The sequence below is a fragment of the Portunus trituberculatus genome, chromosome 42, assembly GCF_017591435.1.
Source record: "Portunus trituberculatus isolate SZX2019 chromosome 42, ASM1759143v1, whole genome shotgun sequence".
Classification (NCBI taxonomy): Eukaryota; Metazoa; Arthropoda; class Malacostraca; order Decapoda; family Portunidae; genus Portunus; species Portunus trituberculatus.
Genome location: NC_059296.1, coordinates 27,566,369 through 27,587,758, shown reverse-complemented (window position 1 = coordinate 27,587,758; position 21,390 = coordinate 27,566,369). Strand labels below are relative to the sequence as shown.

Here is a 21,390-nt window from a genome sequence, read left to right as displayed (position 1 = left end):
TAATGCCAATATTACTTTGTGTTATAGCTTATTCCTTACATCCACCAAGCCTTTAAAAGTTTACTGTGTCAGGACCTACGTAAGGGAAGAAGTTTTGTTCTCTTTACCCCTTCAGTACCATGACGCGTTTCCTTATTCATTCTGCTTACTATTTGGTGATTTTATACTGCTTCAGAAACTTATGTGAAGATTAAAATAGTAAAGATTGTGACCATTGATCTTTTGACCTTCATAGATCCTTTCCTAATGTCAATAAGAAGGTCTAATCGTACACAAGTCTCAGGTAAAAATGTGACCCATACAGTATTGAAGGGGTTAAAGTATAGTTCAGACACCAGTTTACTCTTCCTGATGTAAATAAAATGGTCTAATCATACCCATAACTTAGGTAAAATGCATCCGAGTACTGAAGGGATTGATAACGTGAACGTGAACGAACCAAATATTTATGGAAACAAAATTGATTCTACCGACGTAATTAGCATTTGAGGTTAGTCCGTGTGTTCAGCAATGCATCCGTGTTGGCACTTGGCACTAAATACACTCTTATGCAATTGACATCTACATTCTACACTACTCTACAATACGTTATAGCTCAGGCCACGTCAATCTCCGCCCTGCTCATGTTCTCTCTTCCTCCCTTCACACGTAAACATTAGGCGTGGAATCTTGTTGTTTGCGTTATTTTGTGCTGCATATTTGAGCCATAAAGTTATAGTAGTCAGGATTCCTAAAACGTGTCACAATGTATTTTCTTTCACCGTCGTAAATGATGTAGCCTATCTTCCCTACAGTGGGTTAGTATTTCCCATGTAAAGAATGTATTATTTATTCATTTATTTATTTATTTGTTTTTATCTTTTTATCCATTCATTTATTTATTTTTTTGTGAGAGAAAGAGGGAGGAGAGAGAGAGAGGAAGGGAAGGAAGCGTAGCCAGGATATAAATAAAGCAAAGAGCAACGAGGGAGTGACATAGTTTAGAAAGAAGTTTGGAAAGCGAGATTCAGGAAGGATAGGAGTCAGCAGAGATAAAAGAGTGTGTAAGGTAAGAGGAGAGGAAAGAGATGAAAGATTAGAATGAATTGTTTAGAATTGAAATCCTGGTGTTATTATACGAACATATATGGCCAAGATACCGACAGCCAACACGAAAGGCCATGGCAGTCGTCTTACCACCTGCACCATTATGACCTGGTTTCAGTAGCTCCGAACACAAACCACCCCGTTTGCCTATCAATAATTCACTGTGCAAGTCTCCTGCAGTCACGAGTTAGCTTGGGAAGGTGACTGGACCGTATCACGCGAGTATGAGTGATTAATGATGTGCGTTCCAATGCAGCATTGATTCTATCCAACAATAATTACATTTGATGAAAGGACAAGAATTTTACGATGGAGCAAGCTACACAGCAAGGTAAAGATAACATTCTCTTTACCTTGCTACACAGTATAAGTCAGAATAACGAGTAAAGCTTTTCGTAGTCTGCAAGAATTATTAACGCCTATGACTTTGTTAAATATTGGGCGCCTCTCTATAGATACAAGGTTCTTGAGTGATAGTAATTATCTTTTCAAGTCTCAGTAAAGAAGCTGAAGAAAATTTGGAAAGAAGAGAAACATTCTTAAGATCGAGAGAGAGAGAGAGAGAGAGAGAGAGAGAGAGAGAGAGAGAGAGAGAGAGAGCAGTATATATAGCCTAGTTTATAGATGGAAAACAATTATTTGTATATATAAACAATAATGTAGTGTGGAAACTTCCAGCGGTATCAAGAACAATGTCAATTATTGTGTTGAGCTTGCTTTTACAACCTCATCAGATACAAGCACGAAATTCACGTCATGCTAAAGGGTCGGTGTCCTTGCCCCGAATCTTGTTTTTTTGGAAGGTGGGGTAGGAGGAGGGGAACACGGACTTATAAATAATTTCCTGAAGTAAGCATCAGTCATTAGAGTAGGTTCAACCAAGGTAGAGGTGTACCGAACTCATAGAACATGTTTTGTTTTTAAGATAGCGAGCTGGAAACCCGGACTCGTTGCTTCTACCCTTCAGGAGTCTAGAACGCAACAGATGCCCTCCAGCCCCCACGAGCACAACAGTTCCTCTCAAGACACCACCTCGAAGTACAAAAGTACAGCTAAAGTTATCTGTAATATGTTTATGTATAATTGTATATAGCGATGCTCCCTGTGATTATGTGTTAGTTGGGAGACTCTTAGAGGAGTGAAGGTCAAAAAAGTCCTCACATGTATTGCTAAATGATGCGCATAACCAAGTATCGCATCCTAGGTGTCATTATAAACTGTCAGATATAGGACATTTTTATCTGAAACTGTTATACTATGTGCCGTTTTCATTAGATTTCGTTTCCATGATCATTAATGAATAGTTGCAGTGACGATAAGTGGGTACTTTTATCAATGAGTGTGTATCTACGTCCCCGCACAACATACTAGAGGAGTTTTTTGCAGTTAGCCCATAAAAAGAACGGTGGCTTGCACGTTTTCTTTTTTTAGTATCCTTGAAAAGAACGTAGGGAAAGACTAGGGGAGAACGAAAGAATTAGGTAGGCAGATGTTCGAAAGACATGAGGCAGCTGGGCCTGGAGGGAGAGATTGCACTAGTGACCGGAGTGATTAAACAAAAGCAATTGGCGACAACATGCAAGAGCAGCCGAACTTACAAGGGATCAAGAGCAAAGCATCGCCGTATCTTCAGCCTTGCCTTACTGAACGAGAGCTGATTACAAGTTTTATGTTAGTTAGTGGCGTGCGACCTGTGCTGGGTGTTGTGTTAACCCGTTCACTCTTTTCTAATGTAAGAAGAGGACTGGCCAAAGGGAAATAAAAGTTGGTAAAAGGCCCACTTAAGTGCCTGTCCTTAAAAGTGAGAAAAATGATGATAAGAAGAAAACGTGGAGGATGAATGCTTTGAAACCTCCATCTTGAAAGAACTGAAGTCATAAGAAGGTGGAACTACAGAAGCAAGATGAGAGTTTTAGAATTCACCGGAAAAAAATGAAAAAAAAAATATATGAATGAATGAAAATACTGGTTAAATCTTAGTTACATTAGAGAAGTTTAATTGAATTGATTTGATTGATTTACTATGCCGTAGCGTCAGGTAAGTATACAATAGGTGGCCCATAAATATCACAAAACATTTAATGCACACACACACACACACACACACACACACACACACACACACACACACACACACACACACACACACACACACACACACACACACACACACACACACACACACACACACACACACACACACACTACCTAGCAGAATGCATGTGAGGTAGATAAATATTTTCCTATATCTCTTCTATGACATTTTAGACACTTACTTATGTACTAGAATGCCTTAAATACACCTAACTGTGACATGAGAAAAAAGAAAAAGCTTTATTTTCCTTCGTGGTACCATCATTTACCATCCTTGCAATGTTAATACGGGAAGAACACACGGCAGCAGTGGAAGGGCTAAGAGTGATTGATTTAGAGTCTTTAGAGGGACAGGGACATACGGCAGCAGTGGAAGAGTTAAGAGTATTTTGGTTTAGACTCTATAGGGACGGGAACATTCGACAGCAGTGGAAGGGTTAAGAGTGGTTGGTTTAAAGGGACGGGGACACTTACCTTGAAGTAGAACAGGCCCGCTCCCAAGATGAGGGTGATGAGGATGAGGAACCCGTCACCGTTACACCAGTAGTTTTCTTCCTGTTTGGGGATGATATGCAGTAGTAAAGAGCAGCCATTATAGAGTTAACCCCTTCAGTACCGTGACGCGTTTTCATTTATTCTGCCTACTATTCGTATTTAGTGATTTTTTATAGCTCTAGAAACTGAAATAGTGAAGACTCTGGTCATTAATCTTCTGACCTCCATAGAACCTTCCTAATGTCAATAAAATCGTCTAATCACACCCAAGACTCATGATTAAGAAAGCGTCCCAGTACTGAAGGAGTTAAAGGGATGAATATTGGAACATGTTGCGAATATTGATGGTTTTGTGATAGTAGGCGAATAAGAAAGGGGGGAAAAAATGGCTATCCTGGTTACTGATTGCTACTAGTTTTAAAAGTATGTAGATGATAAATAGGTGAAGAAAATGTCGGTGTTGTTCTTTAGATGCAAAAAAAAAGAAAAGAAAAAAAAGATGGAAAAAATGTTTCGTAATTGTTGACTTCTACCAAAAAAAAAGAAAAGTAAACGATAAAGAAAAGGAAATATTAATCAGAGAGAGAGAGAGAGAGAGAGAGAGAGAGAGAGAGAGAGAGAGAGAGAGAGAGAGAGAGAGATTTACTTCTTGAATAGAAAATACAACCAATCACACAATCACCATTCTCGTTACCCACCACCACCACCACCACCACCACCACCACCACCACCACCACCACCACCACCACCACCACCACCACTACTACCACTACCACCACCACCACCACCACCACCACCACAACAACAACAACAACAACAACAACAACAACAACAACAACAACAACAACAACAACAACAACAACAACAACCAACCAACCAACCAACCAACCAACAACAGAAGGCTTTAGACAGGCCTACACACCCTGGATAAGCCTATTAGTATCCTTTATCATTACTTTCACCACCTCTCTATTTCCAGCGGATGTTTGTGTGTCATCGAAACGTGTCCCTTCTGTAAGTTTTCCGTGGTCTGTGGGTCAGGCTGGTAATCTCAAACCCTTCTGTGCTCCACTTCCACTATTTCAGAAGGCTTTATCTGAATTTACACGAGTTTTTTAAGATGTTTTTGTGGTTTCAGAGGTAGAGTGACAAGATTTCTGCATTATTAACTGGAGAAACACTCTTGAAAACCCCGCTAGTTATCTCTGTGGCCTTAGTCATGGTGAGAAAACAGAGCCTCAGTCAGCGGTTTGTCACTCTGCTCTTGGGTGTCTAGTGTTCATTCCTTCCTGCCGTCCCTTCTCTCTTCAGGATGTGAGGGCGACAACAGTACCTCTTGACGTCAATGCGAGGGTTTGGTTCCAGTGGTGCCTAGATGTTGGTACTACTTGGTGGCCTAGTGCTTTTATCATTGGTCAGTATTCTTTTATGTAAGAGGGGAAAACTGGCTAAGGGCAACATGAAAAAAAGGCCCACTTAGTCGACAGTTCCCTTGCAGGTCCGAGAGAATTAGCCAAAAGAAAGGGATAAAAGTCTTGAAACCTCACTCTTAATCCTTTCAGTACCATGACGCGTTTTCATATTTATTCTGCTTACTATTTGGCGATTTTATATGCTTGAGAAACTTATATAGGGATTAAAACAGTGAATACTCTGGCCATTATTTTTTTTTTACCTCCATAAACCCTTCCTAATGTAAATAAAATCGTCTAATCACATCAAAAATTCATGATAGAACTGCTAGTACTGAATGGGTTAAATAAAGTAATATATATGGATTTCATGAACCTTGATAGTTAAGAGACGCACGAGTGTACCTATAAATTTCAGACAAAAAGATGTGCACGATTCTTCCTTGTTATCGTCTCTTTTGTCTTTTTATTAACACCAGGGCTACTTTTTTACGATCTTTGGAGTGTATTTGTGATTTCTTTTGATTTTTGTTTTGGTTATGAAAAATATATTAGTTTTGTTGTTGCTATTGTTGTTATTGTTGTTGTTGTTGTTGTTGTTGTTGATGGTGGTGGTGGTGGTGGTGGTGGTGGTGGTGGTGGTGGTGGTGTTGTCGTCGTCGTCGTCGTCATTGTTGTCTAGCTTACTGTAAGATCCTCAAGTATACTCTATCGTGTGAGTATCGCCCAGCACAATGACTCGGATTTTTTAGCTTTCATAAGGACTAATTTCAAGGTACACAGATTAATACAGTACGTAGTCGAAATCTTATAAGAATTGTCCCCCCTGACGCTTTGAAACTAGAGGCAGACTATCAATAGAACCTCAAAACACCTCTCAGACACACAGTAACTTCCGGAAAAACGTTGTAAGGGAAGGAGAAAAGCTGTGGATAAGGTTTTGAGAATTAGTGGCGAAATGTCAAGGGATGTGAGGCCTTGGGAGGAAGCACAGTGCGAGGCAGCCTTTATTTCCCAACTCACTGAGGATGCCAGCAGCCGAAACGTTAGCGCATAAAGTACTACTGCTTCCTCTCGTGTTTCCTCTCAAAATCACAAGCCCGAGAGAGAGAGAGAGAGAGAGAGAGAGAGAGAGAGAGAGAGAGAGAGAGAGAGAGAGAGAGAGAGAGAGAGAGAGAGAGAGAGAGAGAGATGAGGGGGGGTCGTCGACATCACAGATATTTAACAGGGTTCTCAAGAGTGTTTTTACTATTAATAAAGAGGAAATGTTGTTAATCCGTCACTAGAACCACAAAAAAAAAAATCTTTAAAAACCTGTGAAACTTAGAGAGAGAGAGAGAGAGAGAGAGAGAGAGAGAGAGAGAGAGAGAGGTTGTCGATATTCAGAAACGCATGCACTCGCTCACCACGCCAAATTTTCAGATCCGAGATATTTAGCCAGGTTCTCAAGAGTGTTTCTCCTGTTGATAGTGAGGAAATGTTGTTAATCCATCACTAGAATCACAAAAAAAAAAATAAATAAAAATAAATAAATAAATAAATAAACCCTTTAAAAACCACCATAACTTATACTAAAGCCTTCTGGATATAGAGATGCGATACAGAGAGAGAGAGAGAGAGAGAGAGAGAGAGAGAGAGAGAGAGAGTATTACCTGAATGTCCGAGTGGATGATGAGCACCGCTATGAAGTAGATGATGTAGAGAACCGCCAGCAGGGAGACGACCACCTTCTTCATTAGCGTTCCTAAGTCCCTGCCCTGTGGAAGTTAAGGTGTACATTAGTGGTCATCGAGAGAGAGAGAGAGAGAGAGAGAGAGAGAGAGAGAGAGAGAGAGAGAGAGAGAGAGAGAGAGAGAGAGAGCGGGAAGTTGACGGCGCTGAAGTAGTAACATTTAATCTCGTCAGTACCAGGACGCTTTTTCATATTCATTCTGCTTACTATTTTGCAATTCAACACAGCTTCAGAAATATATGTTGGGATTAGAATAGTAAAGACTCTGGCTGTTAATCTTCTGACCTCCATAGACTCTTCCTGATGCAAATGACATCATCTAATCATACCCAAAAATCAAGGCAGAGATGCGTCTTAGTACTGAAGAAGTTAAAATGTAACTGTTTTTTCTTTTTTCCGGTCACTAGTTAGTATATGAAAGGAACGAAAGTTTTAAGAAATGAGACTACGGTACAATTAGAGGGAGACGAAATATTATGGAAGTCGAAGGAACTAAAGCAAAAACAAACGTTTCAGATAATTATGTACTAATATGTTTTTCTTCTGGTCATCTTAGTACACCAAAAGAACACAAAGGAAGAGCAAACGAGGCGACGGTACATTAATGGTTTCATGAGAGAGAGAGACGAAAGATTACGGAAGTTGAAGGAACTAAAGCAGAAACGTTTCAAATTATATGTCTTGCTGTGTTTTTTTTGTTTTTTGTCACCTCAGTCAGTACACCAAAGAAACATTAAAGGAAGAGCAAACGATGCAACTGTAGCTACATATGTGGCTTGACAAGAGAGGCGAACGATTAAGTGAAGTTAAAAGAGATGAGGTTGAAAAAAAAAAAGAAAGAAAAAAAAAAAAACGTTTCATGCATTTACGACTGTGTTATCTGGTCACTTCCATCAGTACACTTAAGAAACACAAGTGAAGAGTAAAGAAGGTGAAATTTGAAAAGAGACAGGAAAGAGTGAAGGGAAATAAAGGAAATGTGGTTAAAAAAGTTTCTAGTTCTATTCTGTTTTTTTTGTTTTTGTTTCTGGTCACTTTAGTTTGTACACCAAAGTAACACAAATGAAGAGTAAGCAGCTTCAGACCTGTTGGCTCTCTCTAAACTATGTGTGTATATAATTTCAAAAAGATGCGTAGAAGAAACAAAAAGATGGTAGATGAAAAAGCTTCTCCCCAATGCAGGTTTCACATTGGTCGTATAGTTTCACCCTTTCACTGTTGTTTGCCTCACTGTCCCTCAATCACTAGCCATTCTGATACATTTCCTCTTGTTCATAACCTCTTCAGTACTGGGACGCTTTATTACTTCGAGTTTGGGTATAATTATACGATTTTAGTTACATTAGGAAGAGTCTATGGAGTTCAGAAGGTTAATGCATTGAGTCTTAACTATTTTAATCCTCACATAAGTTTCTGAAGCTGTATAAAATCACCAAATAATAAACAGAACAGATATGAAAACAAGTCATGGTACGGAAGGGGCTAAGTAACTCCGAACTTTATAAAGACCAAATGAAGCTGTATAATCTCCTTTCTTTAACGTGTTTATAGAGATTTCATGCATTGTGCTTGGTGGTGAATTGTTGATTGTCGCAGTGGCAGTGTTAATCTCTTCAGTACCAGGACGCGTTTTCATATTCATTCTGGTTTCTATTTGGTGACTTTTTTTTTTTACCAGTTCAGAAATACATGTTGGGATTAGAACAGTGAAGACTCTGGCCATCAATCTTCTGAGTTGTATAGACCCTTCCTAATGCAAATAAAGTCTTCTAATCACAATCAAAAGCCAAAGTAAAAATGCATCTCGGTACTGAAGAGGTTAAGGCTTGGTGTGTTAGTGGTTTGTGTCTCATCATCATGGCTTTAGTTCCCTCGTGGCTGTGAAGGTGAAGTGAACGTTGCTGTGGCCATAGAAGAAGGCAAACGTGTTAATTTCCCTTCAGTTTTTTCTCGTAGTCGTTAACAAATATTAGCCACGTGTATGAATATTTAATGTTTATAGATGATTTATATACAGCAATACATTACTCGCTTTAGCTTATTAGTTCACTCAACCTTCAGACATACATACGTGAGTCTACAATTGAATAGCTTATGATGTGTATGATTTGCTTGAGAATGACTTCGTTACATATTACTGCGCATCTTCTGTACATGCGTGGACCATTATGACGCGGTGGTATATGTGCTGCAACTGACTAGATACTTTTTATGTAAGAGGGGAAAACTGGCCAAGGACAATAGAAAGAGTTAAAAAAAAAAAAAAAAATGGCCCACTTTGTTGTCAGTCTCCGTGCAGGTTCGAGAGTTAGCCAGAAGGTAAGGATAAATGTCTTGAAACCTCTCGCTTAAATGAGTTCAGGTCATAAGAAGATGGAAATGCAGAGGCAGGTATAGGGAATTAAAGTATTTATCGGAGAAAGGTATGAATGATTGATATTTGTGTGTGATTAGACTATATTATTGACATTAGAAAGGGTCTATGGAGGGAAGAAAATTAATGACCACAGTCTACACTATTTTAATCCCCCACATAAGTTTCTGAAGCTGTGTAAAGTCACCAGATAGTTAACAGAATGAATATGGAAACGCGTCATGGTACTGAAGAGGTTCAAATATATATAAGAAAAAAAAAAATATATATATAAGCAAAAGAAAAGTAGCTTGTTTATTTCTTCTGTAATAAAAAAACCATAAAACAAATTAATATATAAATAAACTCAGGGAAAGAATGAATTTGTAAGTTCATAAAAGAGTCTCCAGTAATCTATTTGCATCACAGCATTATGGAAACATTGAGATGTGTGTATTGGAGGTCGTCTTCAGGAAAAAACGCTTCCTTCATGGCGGTTATTGGCAAAGTTACCCTATACACGGCCTGACTGAATGTGTTTGCCAATACCTGTTTGGAACTCTTTTCCTAATCTAGTTTTTGTTCAAGCCTTGTTCGGTATCTTTGGCGGGCTTCAAAGAAAAAAAAAAGGGAAGAAAAAAAGAACTTGGATGTATTATTTGGGAAGCTTCAAGCAAAATAAATTAAAGGAAGAAAAAAGAAACTTGAAACGATTATTTGACGAGCTTCAAGCAAAAAAAAAAAAAAAAAAAAATTCTTGATCCATTTACAATATCACGTTAAGAATTTTAGTCCTTGCAGCGTTTAAAAGTACAAAAGTCCAATCAAGTGACCTAAAGGGAGTCGAGGTGTGCGTCATGAAGAGTGGAGTTCCCCAAGGCTGATCTACAACAGGACAGAACAGGGCAGGATATGGCAAATGCTGTACACCTTACCTTGAAGAGCGTTTGAATCCTCTCCTTGAGCGCAGCGTGGCCGGGAAAGAGGCTGCAGATGCTGTAGTCCTCCTCGTCGTCGTCCTCCTCAACCTGCGGCACGTCCTCGGATCCTGGAGTGCTTTCCCTCGACGTGTTTCTCTCATTCGGCTGGTCCATTTTGATCGCGTACGACATGGCCGGTCCGTTTGCTTCCTTCGCTGACGGATGCGGGTTTACGGCACTCACTACATCGCCTTTCTGTAACACCAACACCAGTCAGTTACCTTCAGAACAAACCATTTAAAGATTGTAAAGTTAGTTGATGTTTGGTTTATTTGTGTATTCACTTAGTCATATTTACCTAGTTGTAGTTTTACAGGGCCTGGGCTTTACGCTCGTGTGGCCCCGTCTCCATATCTACACTTATCCAGTTTTTCTTTAAAGCTATGCACACTCTTTGCTGACACCACTTTCTCACTCATACTGTTCCAAGTCTCAACACATCTTTGCGTGTGTGTGTGTGTGTGTGTGTGTGTGTGTGTGTGTGTGTGTGTGTGTGTGTGTGTGTGTGAGAGAGAGAGAGAGAGAGAGAGAGAGAGAGAGAGAGAGAGAGAGAGAGAGAGAGAGAGAGAGAGAGGAATAATGTTAACAACCCTTCATAATAATATAGAGTCCCTGCTCCGTGGCTAATCAAATCTCAAGTGTTTATCTAATTATTATTTTTCTTCCGTGTGTGTGTGTGTGTGTGTGTGTGTGTGTGTGTGTGTGTGTGTGTGTGTGTGTGTGTGTGTGTGTGTGAAGGCCTCGTATAGGGAATGGAAATCACCAGTTTAGATGAGTCCAAGGATCCTCAGCCCCAGATTTGAAGGTTATAGTTTTTGTGAAGTGGTTGGAATTGACTTGGTTAGGTTAGGTTAGGTTAGGTTAAGTTAGGTGAGGTGAGGTGAGGCAGGATCAGTATGGAGCGTTGAGGGGAGGTTGGACACATATATGGACAGTGATGATAGATGAGAGGTGAGCTTAGTATATTTGGGCATACATGTGCTTGATATATTTGTTTTTACACTCTTACTGTCACGTGTAGGACTACTGGCTTGTTGCAGCTTTTCCTTATGTTTTTGTTATGTATTACAAGGTCGTTTGAGTCGAAGCTGGCGAACGTAACTGTCAGGAAAGCCCCAAGGAGAAAACTTTGGTACACCTTGAATCAGAACACGTTTTCTTTCATCATGTAATGAGTGTCCACGTGTATTAACCATTCTATTTTTCCTGTCACTTAGTTTATAAAGGCACATTTATGTCTGGGCTTAAGAGTATGAGTGTTACTATTTATTTTTGATGTGTGTGTGTGTGTGTGTGTGTGTGTGTGTGTGTGTGTGTGTGTGTGTGTGTGTGTGTGTGTGTGTGTGTGTAAGTAAGTAAGTAAATAAGTAAGTAATAATTCATTGCTGACAAAGGTAAATTGGAATACTAAAATACATAGTAAATAGTCACAGCAACAGTCCGTCGAGCAAAAGCTCCCTGACGGACGGTTAAAAACACACACTAACAATGCTGTGGTAAACGGCAGTCACCTTCTAACTTAAGATTATTATAAGAAAATATTATGTGAAAAAAACACTTCAACTAAAGTTTGCCTATAATCTACACACTTAGCAAAAGAAACATATTGTCATAAAAGAACACTTGCTTAATAAAAAGCACATACACAATTTCACAAAAAAAATCCCAATTAACTAATAGCAAAGTAGTATAACTACTACTTAGAGTGTACTTGTTAAACAAAACTTTACATCTTTGTCAATCATACTAAATTATAATTACAAAACAATACATAGTTAAGACAACAATACATTAGTAAATAGTATACGAATAAGAATTATATTAGAAGAATATAAGCTAAATATTTTGTTGTTGAAGCAAATAATTTTTCATTTCTTTTTCAAATTTAAATTTACTAGCAGATGTTAATAGATTCTTCTTGTCCACCGGCAAAGCATTGAATAATTTTGGGCCAGAACTTAACACACAATGGCTGAATAAAGTGGTTCTGAATACAGGGCAAATAAGATTTAAATTATTACTTCTTGTGTTGATGATATTATTGACTAACTTAAATACATTATTTTGGCTATGAGTTTTATATATCAAAAGTAATGTAAAAAATTTATGTATAAATGAAAATTTCAAAATATTTTCTCCAGTTAACAATCTTGCAGTGGAGTCAAACTTCTTTAAGAAAAATATACAACGAAAAATTTAGTTTTGAACAACAGTTAACTTGTGATGGAAAGACGGCCAGGTAGATCCCCAGATTGAAACACAATACGTGAGATGTGGGTAGCATAATGTATGATAAATACTCAGCATAGCATCAGTAGTTAGGTTATGGCGGATTCTATACAGGATACCAGTAACTTTGGAAACTTTTAAACATGTCTGATCAATATGCTATTTCAAATTTAAATGTGTGTGTGTGTGTGTGTGTACGTTGTGTGTACGTTTTTACCTTCTGCGTCGTGCCATACCTGTTTGGCGTAATGCAGGTTGTATGTACTGTATTTGATGGTAGTGTATACAAATGGATTGTTGACTTGTGTACGGTTGTTCACACACACACACACACACACACACACACACACACACACACACACACACACACACACACACACACACACACACACACACACACACACACACACACACACACACACACACACACACACACACACACACACACACACACACAGTATCCTTTCCGGCTTGCTCGATAGGTTTTCCTGATATTGCGTCAGCTGTTTGTGTTGTCATCATTATCTGGTCAAGGCTTGGTGGCCACACAGAATGAACACAATACATTCTAAATATCTTTATAAATTAATGGCATACGAATGTGATATTTCTGTCAGACTATGGTTGTGCTGTTCTCTTCATATTTACGTGTCATTTTTTTCCTTACGTATATTTAACCCTTTCAGTTCTGGGATACATTTTTTTACCTTGAGTTTTGGGTATGATTAGACAATTTCATTACATTAGGAACGGTCTATGGAGGTCAGAAGATTAATGGTAAGAGTCCTCATCATTTTAATCCCCACATAAGTTTCTCAAGCTGTATAATGTCATCAAATAGTAAGAAGAATGAATATGAAAATGCGCCATTGTACTGAATGGGTTAAAAGCAGATTGTGGTTTGTTAAAGGGCACTGTGTAATTTTCCTTTATTTCGTAGCTCTGTAGACAACGCAGAGGACATATTTCTGATTTCTGTACATGGTTTTACATCAAAGGAACGCCTCCAGGGTATGAATTCCTTGTACAGATCTTAATCCTCTCGCTGCTATGGTCTCTTCCACTAAACCCGAAACTGTGGTTCATGTTTAGACTATCATTTCAAAAGCAAACGAGCAACAAAAGTAGTTAATTTATAGTTCAAGTCTTTTATTTATTGCAATCTTATTTCTTAGTAAAATAATATTGCAGCGAAGTGAAAAAGGTCCCCATTTAAAACACTTAGTGGCAGCTGCGTAATGAACCGGATGGAATTAATGTGATTTAGTGGTGTGCATTTGACAAGTGTGCACGTTGATGAGGCAGTCTGGTATTAACGTTGTCGAAGAATTTACTGATACGAAAGAGAAAGAAAGACCTTTCATATTTAGTTCGTGTAAGGTGTGGTTACTAGTGTACTGTGTTTTCAAGCGAGGGCAAGCCAAAAGATGTTAAAATACAGGTGAATATGTACGAGTGGTGTCTTTACCTGGGCCTTATTAACCTCTTTAGTACCATGACGCGTTTCCATGTATATTCTGAGTATTATTTGGTGATTTTATACAGCTTCAGAACTTATGTGGAGATTGAAATAATGAAACTCAGGGCATTAGTCTTCTGATCTCCATAGACTCTTCTTACTGTCAATAAAATCGTCTAATCACACCCAAAACTCAAGGTAAAAAAATGTGTCCCAGTACTGAAAGGGTTAAAGTCGTGAGGGAAAACACAGTATTATATTCTGCATCAAGATCAATTTGTATCTTTACTTGTATTAAATTAGCAGTCACAAGAGAAGTTTTAAAAGTCAAGAGAAATAAGTCAGAATATCAGTGCTACCTGAAATAAGTGAAGTAATTTGTTGATTTTATATTATATTCTGAGGCATTCTTCCCCTTCTTAACCCCTTCAATACTGGGACACATTTTTACCTTGAGATCTGTGTACCATTAGACCATTTTATTGGCACAAGGAACGGTCTATGGAGGTCAGAAGATTAATGGTCATAGTCTTCACTATTTTATTCCCCCACATAAGTTTCTGAAGCTGTATAAAATCACCAGATAATATAAGCAGAATAAATATGGAATCACGTCATGGTACTCAAGGGGTTAAATGTGTAACTCATACACATACACACACAAAAAGACAAGAACAACAGAAAGGTGTTTTGTTACTGAGTGTATTATGACTTGAATCCTTGTACTGAAATGTTAGAAAAAAAAAAAGAAGAAAACGGAAAGGTAACAGTCATTTAGTGTGCGCCTGTGTGGAAGATGACGGAAAGATTTCAGAATGTTACGCTACAGACTGAACAGAAAGATATGAAACCACCAATACGAGAAGAAAAGACATGGTGAACATTTCCCCCCCCCCCTAGAACTGGTAACAAAAATAAAACAATAAAAAAAAACACGTATCAGAAGAAAAACAAATCTGAAAGTAAATAGTAATATGTGAAACGCTCCTACGTAGTATATGTGGAGACGCTGTAAGGAAAGAAATCCGTAACTTGATAAACGTACTCAAGGGAAAAAACAATTACGAAATACAATCTATACGGTACGTTGCGGCAGCGATGGGAGTGGTGGTGGTGGTGGTGGTGGTCTTTAAACCTCGTATGAAAATTACTTGGGTTCGTAAGGTGCAGAAGTGCAGGTGTGTGTTTGGGTAGGGTAGTGGGGAGATTGAATTAGATTAGATCAGGTTAAGGTTAAGGTAAGGTAAGGTAAGGTTAGGTAAGGTGAGGTGAGATAAGGTAAGGTAACGTTTGATAAGGCCAGGTTGGGTTTGGTTAGGTTAGGTTAGGTTAGGTTAGGTTAGGTGGTCAGTGGTATTGCCATAGTGAGGTTATGTGCGGGTCATGTGAGGTGGTCAGTGGTAATGTGACAGAGAGGTTAGGTGGTCAGTGATAATGCCATAGTGAGGTTAGGTGGTCATTAGTATTGCGCGGGTCATGTGAGGTGGCCAGTGGTAATGTGACAGAGAGGTGTGTTGGCAGTGCTCGTGTTGTTCCCCAGGTATTCCCAGTGATCTCAAGGACGTCTTCCTGCAGATCCGGAGGTGAGGAGGGGAAGGGGGGATGCGGAGGAGAGGGGGTAGGCGATCATAAAGAGTGTGTATAGTGCTCTCTCTCTCTCTCTCTCTCTCTCTCTCTCTCTCTCTCTCTCTCTCTCTCGTGTGTGTGTGTGTGTGTGTGTGTGTGTGTGTGTGTATATATATATATATATATATATATATATATATATATATATATATATATATATATATATATATAGAGAGAGAGAGAGAGAGAGAGAGAGAGAGAGAGAGAGAGAAAGACTTTGCGCGTAGTTTCCAGGTACTGTAGTAGGGACTTTTCCCGCCCAGTGACGTCACGCGGCGATCACTACACCAGCTGGATCCTCACGCTGCGCGCACACACACACACACACACACACACACACACACACACACACACACACACACACACACTCTCTCTCTCTCTCTCTGTTGTTTAGTTTTCTGTTACCTGTATTTAATTCTTAACGGTAGCGGCAGCGACCTTGACACATAACTCTCACCATCCTCCACCCCCACCATCCCCACTACCACCACCACCACCACCATCAACCAACTCGCTCCCCCACACCTCAGCGCCCTCACACACACACACACACACACACACACACATCATTTCATGGCTGCCAGTGTTTTCTCTACCGTCAATATCTATTTCACCCTCTGACTTTCTGAACTGTTTTTCTCTCCCGTGTTACATGGTTATTTTGATCTGAGAACCGGTTTTGTCGATGAAATGTAAGACCGCTTTATTTTGTTATTGTTCACACACACACACACACACACACACACACACACACACACACACACACACACACACACACACACACACACACACACACACACACACACACACATACACACACAATGGTCAGGGCAGCGGGAGGAAAGGCAGCACATGACAGAGCTTCGATCTTTACTTTGTCCTTAAAAACCTTCAAGTTACACTGAAACACTTTATATAGCCTTCTTTTTACCCCTTCAGTACTGGGACGCATTTTTACCTTGAGTTTTGGGTATGATTAGAAGATTTTATTTACATTAGGAAGGATCTATAGATGTCAGAAGATTAATGGCCAGAGTCTTCACTGTTTTATTCATCACATAAGTCTCTGAAGCTGTATAAGATCGCCATATAGTGAGCACAATGAATATGAAAACGCGTCATGGTAGTGAAATAGTTTAATCTCTTACGCTACACAATAGGAAAGGAGACAACGGAAGTGTGTTACGTAGCCCACTGGTGCCTGAAGCTTACGAGAGAACATTTACTACCTCGCCTTGATAGTACTTAGTTTCATAATACATTTGAATTAACTCCCTTCAGTACTGGGACACATTTTTACCTTGAGATTTGTGTACGATTAGACTATCTTATTGACATTAGGAAGGCTCTATGGAGATCAGAATATTAATAGCCACTGTCTTCACTATACTAATCACCCCCAACTTGAGTTTCTGAAGCTGCATAAAATCACCAGATAGTAACCAGAATGAATATGGAAACGCGTCATGGTACTGAAAGGTTGATAGTATAAGTAGTATTCTCAATTACTTTGAGTATAGTGGCCTGTATTCTGAAACAACTATTTTCCAATGCCGCGGAGATGACTAGCCTGGTTCTCGAGTGTTTCTCCTGCTAAGAATGTAAAAAAAAAATCGTTATTCTCCTTCCAGAACGATAGAAACGCGTAAAAATCCTTGTGTAAATTTAAGTACAGGTTGTTGAATGTAATGGAGGTACGGTGTGGAAGTGTTACAGAGTGTGGTTCAGTATATGGTGTTAGTGTTCGTCCTTAGTGCAATGAAAGGTATTGATCTTATGTGTTTTGTTAACTTGTCACTCGTATTCTAACGCCCAGCTTGTTTGGTGTAAGTGACTCCTTGCTCGATGCAGGGAGAGGAAATGTTGCGTACAATGGTGGAGATATATAATGTTTTTATCATCATGTTCTCATTACCGCACTGAACACACACACACACACACACACACACACACACACACACACACACACACACACACACACACACACACACACACACACACACACACACACACACACACACACACACACACACACACACACAGTACAGTAGGTGAATGGGTCCTAACTTACTAGTATTTCAGAAAGCTGATCTCGTATAGACATACCTGATTTTTTTTATTTTAATACCATGTGGGCTTTTTCACGGGAATTTCTGGGCTAAAGGGAATACTTTTTGGGTACCTCCTATCTCAAAGCCCACCCGCTAGGAAACCCTTGCCCCGAGTGAGGAAGCCCAACCTACACTCGGACCGTGGACAGGATTTGAACCCGTGCGCGGCCCCTCTTCACTTATTCGTGAATTAATGTTGCTATTAGTGATAATATGAATTTTTAACCGAAATGTAATCATGCAATACAAATACATAAACTCAGGATGTACATTAACATTACAACCATTGCTGCAGTATACGTAAATCTTGATAAAGAAGTGGAGGATAGCAGTGGTGAAACCTGTCCATTGATCTGACGACTTTTTCATTTCCTAACGAGTGTCTGGCGATGCACCCCACACTCCACCACAATTAGTTAGTAGTTTATTGACAAAATAAATTTGCATACAATATATGAAAACAAAAGATTACAATCCTTCATAACCATCAGACCGGGAGCGCGTGTGTCTTCAAGAGGTATTGCCGATATAAAGTTAGTTTCACCCTAGAAATATGCTGAGGCTGATCACTAGTGTTTACAGCCTCGTTTATTTTATTTTTAGCTTTTAAAGACTGTCGCTGTGTAATATTAAGCAATAGATAAAGATACTGCTCGTGTGCTGGCATAGTATAGTATATAAAACCACTCACAATGGCTTTTTTTTTTATATATAAGAGGGGAACCGGCCAAGGGCAATAAAAGTGACTTATAAAAAGGCGCACGTGTTTTGAAACGTGCCTCTTGAAAGAGTTCAAGTCATAGGAAGGTGGAAATATAGACGCAGGCAGAGAGTTCCAGCTAAAGTTTACTAGAGAAAGGGATGAATGAGTAATAGTACCTGTGAACCCATTAGAGAGGCAGACGGAATAGGGGGTAATTAAAAAAAGAGTCTTGTGCTACTAAAAAAAACAACATTTCAAACTTAACCTCACGAGAATATTTTTCCATTATCTCGCTGTTCAAATCTACGCAGGATTTCCTTAACCTTGTGTGCATCCCGGCGTCTCACGTGTATAATGGCGAGTGATTGTGAATATACCGTGCCTCTCACGACACTAAACCACCGCATTTCTCGTGACTGCAGCGGCGGCTCATTATGAAGTACTGCGGGGATTTTTAACCCCTTCAGTACTGGGACGCATTTTTACCTTGAGTTTTGGTTGTGATTATATGATTTTACTGACATTAGGAAGGGTCTGTGGAGGTCAGAAGATTAAGGACCACTGTCTTCACTAATTTAATCCCAACGTAAGTATCTGAAGGTGCATAAAATCGCTAAATGGTAAGCAGAATAAATAGGAAAGCGTGTCATGGTAACGGAAGGGTTAATAGTTACTGGCAAGGCTACAGTTTCCATGCATGTAGCAGTTTCACTATGTTAAACACGTGGGCGAAGACTTACAAAAGAGAAAGTCGTCTTGTATTTTTCCTTGGCACTCGTATCTTGCATAGGCTGAAAGCGCTCTCTCTCTCTCTCTCTCTCTCTCTCTCTCTCTCTCTCTCTCTCTCTCTCTCTCTCTCTCTCTCTCTCTCTCTCTCTCTCTCTCTCTCTCTCTCTCTCTCTCTCTCTCTCTCTCTCTCTCTCTCTCTCTCTCTCTCTCTCTCTCTCTCTCTCTCTCTCTCTCTCGTGTGTGTGTGTGTGTGTGTGTGTGTGTGTGTGTGTGTGTGTGTGTGTGTGTGTGTGTGTGTGGACATTATTTGGGCCTAAGTTAAGTGGTCTGTCCGGGAGTGAACGCCATCAATAGCAAGCACAGCCCAGGGAAAACACGGAAGTAAACAGTCACCAGCCAGGAGCGTGTCACTTCACCTTGTCGGCAACCTACTCAGTGGTAATGGCGGTCAAGTTTACTTTCTAGAAGATTGTAATGTCATGCACTTCATTACAGTAAAGGTAATGCATTTCACTCTCTACGGGCGTCATTAGTTAACTAGTGTAGTTGTATTGGCTTGCGTCTTGATTTTACTGCATTGCTTATTGTTCCGTAAATAAAAGACAATTTCAGTCGCACCATGCAGGCTCTCCTTACAACATTACATTCATTACACCAAGAAAAGATTATATGGACCCTCATGTCATTGTTCACTTGTTAACCCCTTCAAGATCGGGACACATTTTTACTTTGAGATTTGTGTACGATTAGGCCATTTTATTGACATTAGGAAGAGTATATAGAGCTCAGAAGATTGATAATAGCCACGGTCTTCACTATTTTAATTCCCCCACATGAGTCATTGACGCTGTATAAAATCAACAAATGAATATGGAAACGCATAATGGTACTGAATGGGTTAAGGTGACCACTTCATCGAATACTAAGATCTGAATGATGCCACAGTTCATGTATTCGCATTGAGATAACACACTACATCTTTATTCTTGAGGCAAGTGTTTTATTGACATTAGGAAGAGTCTATGGAGGTCAGAAGATTAAGGACCAATGTCTTCACTATTTTAATCCCAACGCAAGTATCTGAAAGCGCATAAAATCGTTAAATCTAAAGTTGGTATACTGTTGACTTCATGCACTGTGTCTTGTACTGATGGCAGGATTTGACACAGCACAATCACATCGCTCAGACTTTCAAACACTGAGTCCTTGATTTTATGATGCTTGTTTCGTAACCTTATCTCTTGTTTTTATTTTCCCTCTCTTCTTTTTCAAGTGAGCAATATGAGATTTGTTGTGTTCAGAGGAGTGAGAGAGAAACTAATCTGGTCACTCGCGTAAATTGGACAATATTAAAGTTTTCATTCATTTAGTGAGACATTCTGATAGTGGCACTGTACATTGGAAAGAAGAAGAAAAGAAAAAAATAAAGAAAAGAAGAAAATAAAATAGAATAAGATAAAATAAAATAAAAGAAGAAGAAGAGAAAAGAAAAGAAGAAGGAAAGGAAAGAAAAGAAAAGAAGAAAAAATAAGAAAATGATAATAATAATAAGAATAAGAAAAAAAGAAGAAGAAGAAGAAGAAGAAGAAGAAGAAGAAGAAAAGAAAAAGAACAGAAGAAAAGAAGAAGAAAAGAAAACAACAACAAGAAAAACCGCAGAAACATAAACACTGAAGGAAAACGTCATTATGTTGGTTTGCCTCACTATTACCCCACCACCACCACCACCACCACCACCACCACCACCACCACCACCAATAACTCACCTCCTCCTCCTCCTGTCGCGGCTTCCCCTCCTCCACGTCCCTCAGGTCTATGGTGGTCGTGCCATTGGAGTCGTGTAGGAATCCTGGGTTGTCGTAGCTCTTGTCAGTTTGATTTGAAGGCTCGTACTTAGACATTATTTAGCAAGTTCCTTTAGTGAGTCCTCAGCGGCAGGTTGGCTGGTGCTGCGTGTGCCCCTGTCTGTCTGTCTGCCTGTCTGTCTGCTGGTGTGAAGCGTATCACTTCTGAAGCAGAGAAAGAATACAATGTAATTATACGGTGTCATTCTCTCCTGATGTGATTCATATTGATATTGACTGTGATAGATATGAATGCCCTCGTATACACACACATACGCACGCATACTTGCACACACGCGCACACTCACATTCACACACACACACACACACACACACACACACACACACACACACACACACACACACACACACACCGCGTAGTGTAGTGGTTAGCACGCTCGACTCACAATTGAGAGGCCCGGGTTTGAGTCCCGGTAAGCGGCAAGGCAAATGGGCCTCTTAATGTGTGGCCCTGTTCACCTAGCAGTAAATAGGTACGGGATGTAACTCGAGGGGTTGTGGCCTCGCTTTCCCGGT

General features: G+C 39.6%; 1 protein-coding gene across 3 annotated transcripts in view; it reads right to left on the bottom strand.

Moving 5' to 3' along the window:
* LOC123517599 (solute carrier family 28 member 3-like) overlaps window positions 1–21,390 on the bottom strand; it is a 34,507-nt gene that overhangs the window by 6,934 nt on the left and 6,183 nt on the right. The window contains exons 2-5 of one of the 3 annotated variants that reach the window (XM_045277863.1): window positions 20,779–21,018; window positions 10,108–10,347; window positions 6,740–6,844; window positions 3,655–3,735 (exon numbers count right to left, since the gene is read on the bottom strand). In XM_045277863.1, coding sequence (XP_045133798.1) covers window positions 3,655–3,735; window positions 6,740–6,844; window positions 10,108–10,347; window positions 20,779–20,910 — 558 coding nt within the window. In that variant the 5' untranslated portion in view covers window positions 20,911–21,018. Of the gene's footprint in view, window positions 1–3,654; window positions 3,736–6,739; window positions 6,845–10,107; window positions 10,348–20,775; window positions 21,019–21,390 lie in introns of all 3 variants that reach the window. The other 2 variants (XM_045277861.1, XM_045277862.1) reach the window with 2 other exon arrangements.